This window comes from Macaca mulatta, chromosome 19 (assembly GCF_049350105.2).
Source record: "Macaca mulatta isolate MMU2019108-1 chromosome 19, T2T-MMU8v2.0, whole genome shotgun sequence".
Lineage (NCBI taxonomy): Eukaryota > Metazoa > Chordata > Mammalia > Primates > Cercopithecidae > Macaca > Macaca mulatta.
Genome location: NC_133424.1, coordinates 47773459 through 47785815, shown reverse-complemented (window position 1 = coordinate 47785815; position 12357 = coordinate 47773459). Strand labels below are relative to the sequence as shown.

The 12357-nt window shown below is 39.4% G+C and overlaps 1 protein-coding gene and 1 long non-coding RNA gene across 9 annotated transcripts in view; both read left to right on the top strand.

Moving 5' to 3' along the window:
- Positions 1-10125, top strand: part of ZNF529 (zinc finger protein 529) — a 50386-nt gene extending 40261 nt beyond the window's left edge. For all 8 annotated transcript variants that reach the window (XM_015123768.3, XM_077982531.1, XM_077982533.1 and 5 more), the window contains 2 exons: positions 720-846; positions 8163-10125. In XM_015123768.3, the coding sequence (XP_014979254.3) occupies positions 720-846; positions 8163-9619 (1584 nt within the window). In that variant the 3' untranslated portion in view covers positions 9620-10125. The remainder of the gene's footprint in view (positions 1-719; positions 847-8162) is intronic.
- Positions 10126-11194: 1069 nt separating this feature from the next.
- Positions 11195-12357, top strand: LOC144337459 (uncharacterized). The gene is made up of 2 exons (XR_013410622.1): positions 11195-11471; positions 11781-12357. It is a non-coding gene; the product is annotated as an uncharacterized LOC144337459 (long non-coding RNA).

Genomic DNA, 12357 nt, shown 5'->3' with positions numbered 1-12357 from the left:
TTTTTTTTTTTTTTTTTTTGAGACGGAGTCTCGCTCTGTAGCCCAGGCTGGAGTACAGTGGCCGGATCTCAGCTCACTGCAAGCTCCGCCTCCCGGGTTCACGCCATTCTCCGGCCTCAGCCTCCCGAGTAGCTGGGACTACAGGCGCTGCCACCTCGCCCGGCTATTTTTTTTTTTTTGTATTTCTTAGTAGAGACGGGGTTTCACCGTGTTAGCCAGGATGGTCTCGATCTCCTGACCTCGTGATCCGCCCATCTCGGCCTCCCAAAGTGCTGGGATTACAGGCTTGAGCCACCGCGCCCGGCCAAGAAATCTTTAATTTTGTTCACACCCCATTTTCAAAGTTAGATCTTTTTCTCCTGTACAGGGGAATGAGGGTATAGAAACTTACATTTATTGATGATTCATGAGGCAGGCACATAGCATGAAATGTGCTTGTATATAGGACTTCTTTTAATTTGTAAACTGGTTATTAATTTCCAGACATGGTTGGCTAAATAAGAGATCCCATAAGTATGCAGAAAGATTTCAGTGGATCAAAGGGAGTCTTTAAAGATGATAGTCTGGTTTGGAAGCACTAATTTCCTTACTTCCCGTGTCACAGTCTTCTCCTGGCCTCCTTGTTTACTTATTGCCTTGCAATAAGGCAATTCATCTTGCCTTTTTCTCAAAAATATTTCCTTAAATTTTACCTGTAATGTACGGGTTTGTTGTTTCAGGAACTGGTGACACTCAGGGATGTGGTCATCAACTTCTCTCAGGAGGAATGGGAATATCTGGATTCTGCTCAGAGGAACTTGTACTGGGATGTGATGATGGAGAACTACAGCAACTTACTCTCACTGGGTAAATTTGTCTGCCTCCAATAACTTAGAATATACGCTCTAGACTATCAGCTGATATTCAGTGAACTAAAGGCTGTATTTTGTTTTTCATTTTGTTTTCTTTTGTTTTTGAGATGGAGTCTCACTTTGTTACCCAGGCTGGAATGCAGTGGCATGATCTTGGCTCACTGCAACCTCTGCCTCCCAGGTTCAAGCAGTTCTCCTGCCTCAGCCTCCTGAGTAGCTGGGATTACAGGCGTCCGCCACTACACCCAGCTAATTTTTTGTATTTTTAGTAGAGACAGGGTTTCACCATACTGGCCAGGCTGGTCTTGAACTCCTGACCTCGTGATTCGCCTGCCTCAGCCTCCCAAAGTGCTGGGATTACAGGCATGAGCCACTGCGACGGCCTCAAGGCTATGTTTTAAGAAACTAGGTGAACTTCTGATTCCAAAGGCATGCTTTCAGTGTTGTTGTGTTGCAAATGACATCTCTATCAGTCTTTAACATTCTTCATGATATTCTTACCTTCTCAGGCCCTGCATATAATTTCTACCTTCCTAGATACCAAGGAGCTGGATTTGACTTATGGAACACGTACAGCATATCATTGAGACAGTACAGGTTGCGTATCCCTTATCCAAAATACTTGGGATGAGAGTGTTTTGGATTTGGGATTTTTTTCAGATTTTGGAATATCTGCATATACATAATGAGACATCTTAGGGATGGAACCCAAATTGAAACACAAAATTCATTTATGTTTCATGTACACTTTATACACATATAAAGTTGCCTGAAGGCAATTTTATACCATGTTTTTAATAGTTTTGTGCATGAAACCAAGTTTGTGTTAAGTAGTTATGTGTATTTCACTTGTGGCATCATGTCAGTGCTCAGAAAGTTTTGGATTTTGTAATTGAATTTCAGATTTTAGATTAGGGATGTGCAACCCGTACATTGTGTTTGAGGTCGGAATTGCTATAAATACTTTATATTCTTACCCACCTTCTGGGAGAACTTTTAAGATACCGTGTGTCCTGATTTGTTATGATTGTTAAAAGAATCTCTACAATTTATATATTGAAGGATTGATAAACAGTTCATATTCATTTCCTCCCACCTGCTTTATGGCTAAAGAACGTTGCATTTAACATTAAATTAGTATTCTACCAAGGACCTTTTAATAGCTCTGAAAGTTACTTACTTTCCTCTCAGCTTCCATAGTTCTTGCCTTCTAGTTGGCCCCGTCCTAAGCACTTTAAATAATTGGCTCGTGGCTAGTCATGGTAGCTCATGCCTGTAATCCCAGCACTTTGGGAGGCTGAGGCGGGCAGATTGCCTGAGCTCGGGAGTTCACGACCAGCCTGGGCAACACAGTGAAAGCCCGTCTCTACTAAAATAGAAAAAAATTAGCCGGGCATGGTGGCGTGTGCCTGTAGTCCCAGCTACTCAGGTGGCTGAGGCAGGAGAATTGCTTGAACCTGCTTGAACTCGGGAGGTGGAGGTTGCAGTGAGCTGAAATCGCGCCACTGCACTCCAGCCTGGGCAACAGGGCAAGACTCCATCTCAAAAAAAAAATGACTCGTTTAATTCTTACAATAACTCTGTGACATAAGTGCTGTTTCTATTATTGTTGTACAGAAGAGGTTGCTTACAACAGAGAGTATTTAGGCACTTCTGCAAAGGCTCCACAGCCACGTAATTACAGAGGAAGGCTTTCTACCCAGGCAATCTGGCACCAAAGACAGTATTTTTAACTGTTACACTGCTTCTCCAGACAAAGAATTAGTATGGGTTTAAATAACATAAGACCTTTCCTTACCTGTCTAGTCTCTTTATACGTGATAATTCTGTGGTTACTCTAAGGTGAATGTTTTTCCAGTTCCCTCACAATTCTTTTTTCTGTCTTTTTCATATAATTTTGATTTTAGGGCCGGGCGCGGTGGCTCAACCCTGTAATCCCAGCACTTTGGGAGGCCGAGATGGGCAGATCACGAGGTCAGGAGATCGAGACCATCCTGGCTAACACGGTGAAACCCCGTCTCTACTAAAAAATACAAAAAATTAGCCGGGCGAGGTGGCGGGCGCCTGTAGTCCCAGCTACTTGGGAGGCTGAGGCAGGAGAATGGCGTGAACTCAGGAGGTGGAGCTTGCAGTGAGCTAAGATCCGGCCACTGCACTCCAGCCTGGGTGACAGAGCGAGACTCCGTCTCAAAAAAAAGAAAAATAATAATAATTTTGATTTTATTTAGTAAAACTTTAACCAATTCTCAAAGCTGTATTTTAAAAATTGGTTATAATTAAAAAAAATACATTGTTACATTTCTTTGTTGTAAGCAGTCTTCCATTTCTGATCCAATTGGGATCACCTTATTGGAGGAAGGGAAGTTGCTCTATGGAGTTTATGGGATGTGAAGGAAGACAGGGCCAGGTGAGTGATGGCCACTGAGGGATAGAAAGTCATTGCCAAAGCACAAAGCCCATCTGGTCCAGGAGATGAGCCCCTGGGATTCTGTTGGGAAAATCCCTTCAAAAGCTTGTGGGTTTTTATTTTTTTATTTTTATTTTTTATTTTTGAGACAGAGTTTCGCTCTGTTGCCAAGGCTGGAGTGCAGTGGCACAATCTCGGCTCAGTGCAAGTCCCGTCTCCCAGGTTCACACCATTCTCCTGTCTCAGCCTCCCGAGTAGCTGGGACTACAGGTGCCCACCACCATGCCCAGCTAATTTTTTGTATTTTTAGTAGAGACGAGGTTTCACCATGTTAGCCAAGATGGTCTCGATCTCCTGACCTCATGATCCGCCCACCTCGGCCTCCCAAAGTGCTGGGATTACAGGCGTGAGCCACCGCGCCCGGCCCAGACTGTTTTTTTGTTTTTGTTTTTGTTTTTAAAAGCCTGGCACTTGGAGAAGGAAATTAAGATCTTCTTCAATGCCACCGTTTTCCAGTTCCTCTTGTATTTAGACTTATGTATGTGTATATTGACCATAAACAAATGCTCATTCATATCCTCAATATTTATTTAGTGTCTACATTGAGACAGATATCAGTACAATAGTGAACAAGAGCAATACAGACCCTGCTGCCATGGAACTGACATACTAGTTCTTGAGATGTATAATAAACAAGTAGAGAATATATATAACAGTATGTGTAAGAATAAAGGGGTAGAGAATGATGGAGAAAGAGCTAATTCAGACAGTGTGGTCAGAAACCAATCTCTCTGGTCTTAATTTGGCATTTTATACAGTTCCTTTTCAGTGATTCACCTAATGTTTTTGCATTTGGAAGTCCTCATTGGAATCAATGTGTTTCAATTTGTCATTCCTTTTATGTTAGTTGCTGTCATGTTCTTTGGTAAACTTTTGTAATTCTAATGGGAAAGGCAAAGAGGCTGTTTTTATTATTATTGTATCTTTTATATTACTGTAAATAAGTAGCCACCTCAAATGGTGCACTAGAATTTTTCATACCTTCTATTATGTCTCATTATGTTTATTGATGTTACTGGTTCAGTATACATTAGCCCACCAGAGTCTGATTTTTGATGTCCAGCAGTATGAATATTGGATGAAATTTTTTTTTTTTTTTTTGAGACGGAGTCTCGCTCTGCCACCCAGGCTGGAGTGCAGTGGCCGGATCTCAGCTCACTGCAAGCTCCGACTCCTGGGCCCACGCCATTCTCCTGCCTCAGCCTCCCAAGCAGCTGGGACTACAGGCGCCCGCCACGTCGCCCGGCTATTTTTTTCTTTGTATTTTTAGTAGAGACGGGGTTTCACCATGCTAGCCAGGATGGTCTCGATCTCCTGACCTCGTGATCCGCCCGTCTCGGCCTCCCAAAGTGCTGGAATTACAGGCTTGAGCCACCGCGCCCAGCCTGGATGAAATTTTGATATACTGATACCATGTTTCTTATGGTGATTTCTGTACGCTTTGGCTTTATCCTTTAACCTTTGAATTTATTGTCACTTTTTGTCAAAAGCTTATCCAAGGCTCATTCCATACCCTTCCTATCCCAGACCCAGGCATTGAATTGGATATGAGTGCATTTTTCTGGTTTTGTTTAGTTTAGCATTAGTTTTACATAAACTTTTTTCCCCTCATTTGACTCTTGTATTGTCAAAATGGTGGCACTTTAGCTCCCTCAAGCTATTTTTGTGTCCCTTTGATGTGACCCACTGTTGTAAAACTTTCTTCTTTCTGGCAAAACATTACAGGGTACATCTCATACCTCCCTGGGTCTAGATCATGATCCAGGCCTTTGTTCTAGGATTCCTGGTTTATTACCTGGTTTATTTCAATAACAAGGACAATAAGGCATGGTTATTGTTCTTCTGTTTCATGGAGTGAGTGTTTGAAAATTTTATCTCTGGCTGGGCACGGTGGCTCAAGCCTGTAATCCCAGCACTTTGGGAGGCCGAGATGGGCGGATCACGAGGTCAGGAGATCGAGACCATCCTGGCTAACGCGGTGAAACCCTGTCTCTACTAAAAAATACAAAAAAACTAGCTGGGCGAGGTGGCGGGCGCCTGTAGTCCCACCTACTCGGGAGGCTGAGGCAGGAGAATGGCATAAACCCGGGAGTCAGAGCTTGCAATGAGCTGAGATCCGGCCACTGCACTCCAGCCTGGGCGACAGAGCGAGATGCCGTCTCAAAAAAACAAAAAAAGAAAATTTTATCTCATTCCAGGAATGTTTTTCCAACTATTATTGCTTTTTGGGTTGGTTTTAAATATCTCTTTACCAAGAAATTAATTCATTAGACTACATTTTCAGCTTTATTAGCATAGGAGTCTTATAACATTTTGTGTATGTTTTCATCACGTTGTGATTGTTTGCTAATTTCTCACCTTTTCTTTAGGTCACTGTTCTTTTGTCTTTAGTAGGATATATACATTGGTTATTTTTACTCTTTTTTTTTTTTTTAAAAAACAAGCATTTAAGTTTTTACTTTTTATGAGACAAATATATTTATGTTCCATAGATATCAGAAATGTTTTCAACATCATGGTTCACTACAAACTTTGTGATTTCAATTACATTTCCACATTGACCCAACAGTTATTTAGCAGAGAGCTTCTTTTTCTTTTCTTTCTTTTTTTTTTTAATAAGACATAGTCTCACTCTGTTGCCCAGCTTGGAGTGTGGTGGTGCAATCTCAGCTCACTGCAACCTCCATCTCCCAGGTTTGAGTGATTCTTCTGCCTCAGCCTGCCAAGTAGCTGGCGTTACAGACATGCGCCACCATGCCCAGCTAAGTTTTTTTGTATTTTTAGTAGAAACGGGTTTCGCCATGTTGGCCAGGCTGTTCTCGAACTCCTGACCTCAAGTGATCCACCCACCTTGGGCTCCCAAAATGCTGGGATTACAGGTGTGACAGCCACTGCACCCAGCCTAGTAGAGAGCTTCTTTATTTCTAACTGAAAGTACTTTTGATTTATTGATACTGGCACTCAAACCTGGTTTTAATGTTTCTGTCAGATATTGATGTCTGCATTATTTCATCTTATACATAATTAAGTCACAGAAAATTATTATTTTTCTGTGTTCATGTGTCACTCTGAGTTTTCCTCAGGCATTCCCTTTTCTCATTGTTCGCCTCCAGATGATGTCCATAAAATCCTTTGTTACAAAGTGCCTTACAGTCTTGTGTACCTAGACCACCTTCTTCATATTATTTTGTTAGCATATTCTCCTTTTCACTCATAAGCCTTTGCTCAGAATTGTGTAAGTCTAACAGTAGTTACAATTATATTCAGATATTTTAATATCTGAAATATTATATTTTGGGGAAGTATAGCATTAGTTGACTTTTGGTATAAGAAAATGGAAAGGAATATCTGTAAAAGAACATAAAAGAAAAAATAGGGGTAGGTTTTAGAAGGACAGCAGAGTAAAGGTAAATATGCTGTTGAAGAGAAGTAAATAACACATCCCATCTTGATTGTATTTCTTCATTCCACATGTCAGTCATGGCTCTGCATACGAGGGAATAAGCAATAATGGTGGGACAATATGTGTAAGTGGAGAAGCAATTGGAAAATAAATACATATGAATGTTCACCGTATTTATGTATCTTACTGTATTATAAATATATGTATGTAATCACTAATACAATGAGGTTTGGGAGGCATTGATAACTGGCATTATTCTTATAGCTACATAATTATTTTGATAGTTGTTTTCTAGTGACTTATCTTTGTATATATACTTTTATTTTTATTTGGATTCATTCAGTTACTTACTTTTCCTCTATTAATTATCATATACTGTGCCCTTAGGGCTTGTTGTACATTGGCACATGAAAATTTATTATATTTGTCCTTGTGGAATTTAAGGAATAAGGAAGTAAATGGTGTAAAAGTACTGAATACACAACTGAAAAAACATATATATAAGGGTAAGGCACTAGATACGGGATTAGAAATGGAAATGAAGTTATTTAGGGTCAACTAATATGCCCTTTCTGAGGGCAGGTATCTTGAGACCTTAACAAAGAAAAGAAGCTGGCATACAAAGAGACCGTTTATGTGAAATGAAATGTCCTGTGGATAGCTCTAAATGATAGGATATTTGTTTTGATCTAGGAGGTGAAAAATGATTAGCAGAATGGAGTTAAAATGAGGTTGTTGTTTTTTTTTTTGAGACGGACTCTTGCTCCACTGCCCAGGCTAGAGTCTACGCAGTGGTGCAATCTCAGCTCCCTGCAGCCTCCACTTCCTGGGTTCAACCAATTCTTGTGCCTCAGCCTCCTGAGTAGCTGGGACTACAGGTGTGTGCCATCATGCCCGGCTGTTTGTATTTTAGTAGAGGCAGGGTTTCACCATGTTGCCCAGGCTCATCTCAAAGTCCTGAGTTCAGGTAACCCACCTGCCTTGCCCTCTCAAAGTGCTAGGATAACAAGCATGAGCCCACATGCCCGGGCAAAATGAGGTCTTACAAACTGTACCTTGTTATTATCCTTGGTAAAGTTTATTTTTGGGGAAGAAAACCACAAAAGTGTTAGTATATATGGATTATAAAATTTTGATCTGCATTAGCATTATCTCTATAAGATGCTAATGACTAGTTCTACATCTACAGATTTTGATTCTGTTTAACTAACAAGCTTACCAGGTGATGACCAACACACAAATTTCAGATCCACTGACTTAATCACATTCCTCATAATCTTTATGTTCTGCTGTTATTCTGTGAGCTCTCTTTATCTTTCTCCAAATTTCATAACATTTTTTAAACCAATTCATGTATATGGTGAATTATTCTTAAATTGTCTCTTCTTTCCATAACTTTTATTCTTGTAGTACATGAAAATTATTTTTTCCTTTCTTTCAGATTTGGAGTCCAGGAGTGAGACTAAGCATTTATCTGTAGGAAAAGACATTATTAAAAACACTGGTTCTCAGTGGGAGGTAATGGAAAGTAGCAAGTTACGTGGCCTTGAAAGTTCCATTTGCAGAAATGACTGGCAAAGCAAAAGCAAGATTGAAGTACAAGGACCTGAAGTGGGATATTTCAGTCAAATGAAAATCATCTCTGAAAATGTGCCCACTTACCAAACTCATAAATCTCTTATGTTACCTCAGAGAACTCATGACAGTGAGAAGCCCTATGAATACAAGGAATATGAGAAGGTCTTCAGTTGTGACTTAGAGTTTGCTGAATATCAGAAAATACATACTGGTGAAAAAAACTATGCATGCAATCAATGTTGGAAAACCTTTGGGATAGACAACTCCAATATGTTACAACTGAATATTCATACTGGTGTGAAACCTTGTAAATATATGGAATATGGGAATACATGTAGTTTTTATAAAGACCTTAATGTATACCAGAAAATTGACAATGAGAAGTTCTACAAATGTAAGGAATACAGAAGGACCTTTGGAAGAGTTGAAGAAGTTACTCCACTTCAAAGAGTTCATGATGGTGAGAAACACTTCGAATGTTCATTCTGTGGGAAATCCTTTAGAGTGCATGCCCAACTTACTCGACATCAGAAAATCCATACTGATGAGAAAACTTACAAATGTATGGAATGTGGCAAGGACTTCAGATTTCTTTCACAGCTTACTGAACATCAGAGAATTCATACTGGTGAGAAGCCCTACAAATGTATGCACTGTGAGAAGGTTTTTAGAATTAGTTCACAGCTCATTGAACATCAGAGAATTCATACTGGTGAGAAACCTTATGCATGTAAGGAATGTGGAAAGGCTTTTGGAGTATGTAGAGAACTTGCTCGTCATCAGAGAATTCATACTGGTAAGAAACCCTATGAATGCAAAGCATGTGGAAAGGTCTTTAGAAACAGTTCATCCCTGACTAGACATCAGAGGATTCATACTGGTGAAAAACCCTATAAATGTAAAGAATGTGAGAAAGCATTTGGAGTAGGTAGTGAACTTACTCGACATGAAAGAATTCACAGTGGTCAAAAGCCTTATGAATGTAAGGAGTGTGGAAAGTTCTTTAGACTTACGTCAGCCCTTATTCAACATCAAAGAATTCATAGTGGTGAGAAACCTTATGAATGTAAAGTATGTAGGAAGGCCTTTAGACATAGTTCAGCCCTTACAGAACATCAGAGAATTCATACTGGAGAAAAACCCTACGAATGCAAGGCATGTGGGAAGGCCTTTAGACATAGTTCATCCTTTACCAAACATCAGCGCATTCATACTGGTGATAAACCCTATGAATGTAAGGAATGTGGGAATTCCTTTAGTGTTGTTGGGCATCTTACGTGCCAACCGAAAATTTACACTGGTGAGAAATCATTTGACTGAAATAAATGTATAAAGTGGTTTTTTATTTCCGATTTTCACAGGAAAAAACTATGGATGGATTTAATGGGTAATCAAGGCAATTCAGTATCTCCCTCTTTTAAGTCTGTTTTTAGACTTCATGGCCATTCTGTATGTAGACATAGAATTGCTTAGTCATAGCTGATATATACTTATAGCTTTGTTAGATATTGCCAAATATTTCTCCTTTTTATGTTAAAAAGAGTTTTTTTCCATGAGTTTCTCATCGTGGCATGTTTTGTTTACAATAGCCTTTGATGTTTGCATTATTGTTCTTTTCACTATTCAGTTTTTTAATTGTAATATTACTTCAGTATCTTTTCTGCATTGTAATTCTTTGCTTGTGATATCTATACTTATTTTCCTCCAGAGAGTTAGAACTCCTAGACAGATATAACGTAGTTTTACATTCTTATTGCTCTTCATTTTGTGTAATGTTCTTGTTTTGTTTTGTTTTGAATGATAGAAGTGTGATCTTTCCATTTTCACCAAATTGTTCACTTCTCTTTAAATTTCTATTTTATTTTGATACAACATGTTCCCCCAAAATAACATATACATAGGAACTGGTTATATTCCACCATAACACACACACACACTTTATATATATAGTGTATATATACATACAGTGTATATATAGTGTATGTGCAATGTATACTATATATACTCACACATGCACTATATATAACACACAGTATATATATACACATACTATATATGTATATATAGTATATACAGTATATATGTATATATAATATATACTGTGTGTGTGTGTGTATATATAGTGTTTGTCTGTTATATTGGAATATAACCACTTCCTTTATTTTTTTTTTTTTTTTTTTTTTTTTTTTTTTTTTTTTTTTTTTTTTTTTTTTTTGAGACGGAGTCTCACGCTGTTCTCCAGGCTGGAGTGCAGTGGCGCGATCTCGGCTCACTGCAAGCTCCGCCTCCCGGGTTCCCGCCATTCTCCTGCCTCAGCCTCCTGAGTAGCTGGGACTACAGGCGCCCGCCACCGCGCCCGGCTAATTTTTTGTATTTTTAGTAGAGACGGGGTTTCACTGTGGTCTCGATCTCCTGACCTTGTGATCCGCCCGCCTCGGCCTCCCAAAGTGCTGGGATTACAGGCTTGAGCCACCGCGCCCGGCCAACCACTTCCTTTAAGCAGTCTTTTTACCCACAGGCTGTACCAACCAGGATCCAAATGAAGAGAACTCTTAAATATTTGATAAAATTACTCATCCAATAAGTCTGTTAAAATTTATCATTCTCTTAAATTATCATTCTTAAATTTGTCAAACACCTTTAAAAGGGGAGGAAAAAATGACCACTGAACTTACATTAAGAGGATTTACAACTACAGCTTCAAATTTTTTTTAATCTATTACCATTATTTTTATTTTTATTCTCTCCTAGAGTTGCCTTATTAGGTTTGGGCATTTCAACAATCAACAGACCTTCTGTGATTTAACTAATCTCATTTAACTCCAAAATCATCTCTCTCTCAGGACAGCTGACTTGGTTATGCAGTCAGTGAGATCACAAGCCACTGGTTATTGAATTTTTTTTTTTTTTTTTACTTTTCATTTTTTTTGAGACAGAGTTTTGTTCTGTTGCCCAGGCTGGAGTGCAGTGGCGCGATCTTGGCTCCCTTAACCTCTGCCTCCCGGGTTCAAACTATTCTCCTGCTCAGCCTCCCAAGTAGCTGGGATTACAGGCATGCGCCACCACGCCTGGCTAATTTTGTATTTTTAGTAGAGATGGGATTTCTCCATGTTGGTCAATCTGGTCTCGAACTCCTGACCTCAGGTGATCCCCCCCACCTCAGCCTCCCAAAGTGCTGGGATTACAGGCATGAGCCACCGCACCCGGCCTGGTTATTGGATTTATTTATTTAATTTTTTTGAGATAGAGTCTTACTCTCACCAGGCTGGAGTGCAGTGGCGTGATCTCAGCTCACTGGAACCTCCACCTCCCAGATTCAAGCAATTTTCCTGCCTCAGCCTGCCAAGTAGCTGGGATTACAGGCATGTGCCACCACACCTGGCTAATTGTTTGTATTTTAGTAGACACAGAGTTTCACCATGTTGGCCAAGACAGTCTGTATCTCCTGACCTCATGATCTGCTGGCCTTGGCCTCCCAAAGTGCTGGGATTACGAGTGTGAGCCACCATGCCTGGCCAGTTATTCGATTTTTATAAGAAAATTTTACTATTTTCAGATAAATTTATGTCACCATCATTCATTACATTTTAATTTTTGAAACTGGTGTCTTTCCCAGAATTTATGTACTCTATAAAGGTCTGAATGATTACCAGTATTAGGCCATTTTCTCATCTGATATATTGAGCAATGTTTTATGTAAGTATTGCTTATTCAAGTAGTTTTAAAAGATATGTAATTGGTTGTTGTTTCATGTCCTACACAGTAAGAACAAGAGTTTTGTCAGGATATTTGCTATTTCATATCTTTGAAATAGAGTAGTAGCTCTGTTTCTAACTAAATTCTATTTATGTGACAACACAGCTAATTTACTCTTGGACCTTTTTATCCTGAGTTACCATCAGTGCTGATGTTCCTCTTTTGGGTATAGCTCTCCAGGAGAACTTGTCCTATGTTTCTTTGTGTGTGTGTTTTTCCTTCCAGCTTAAACACATTAAAACTACTAAATATCTAAACCTTGTATACAGACATTAAAATTAAAATTAGTGAGAGAAACAAAA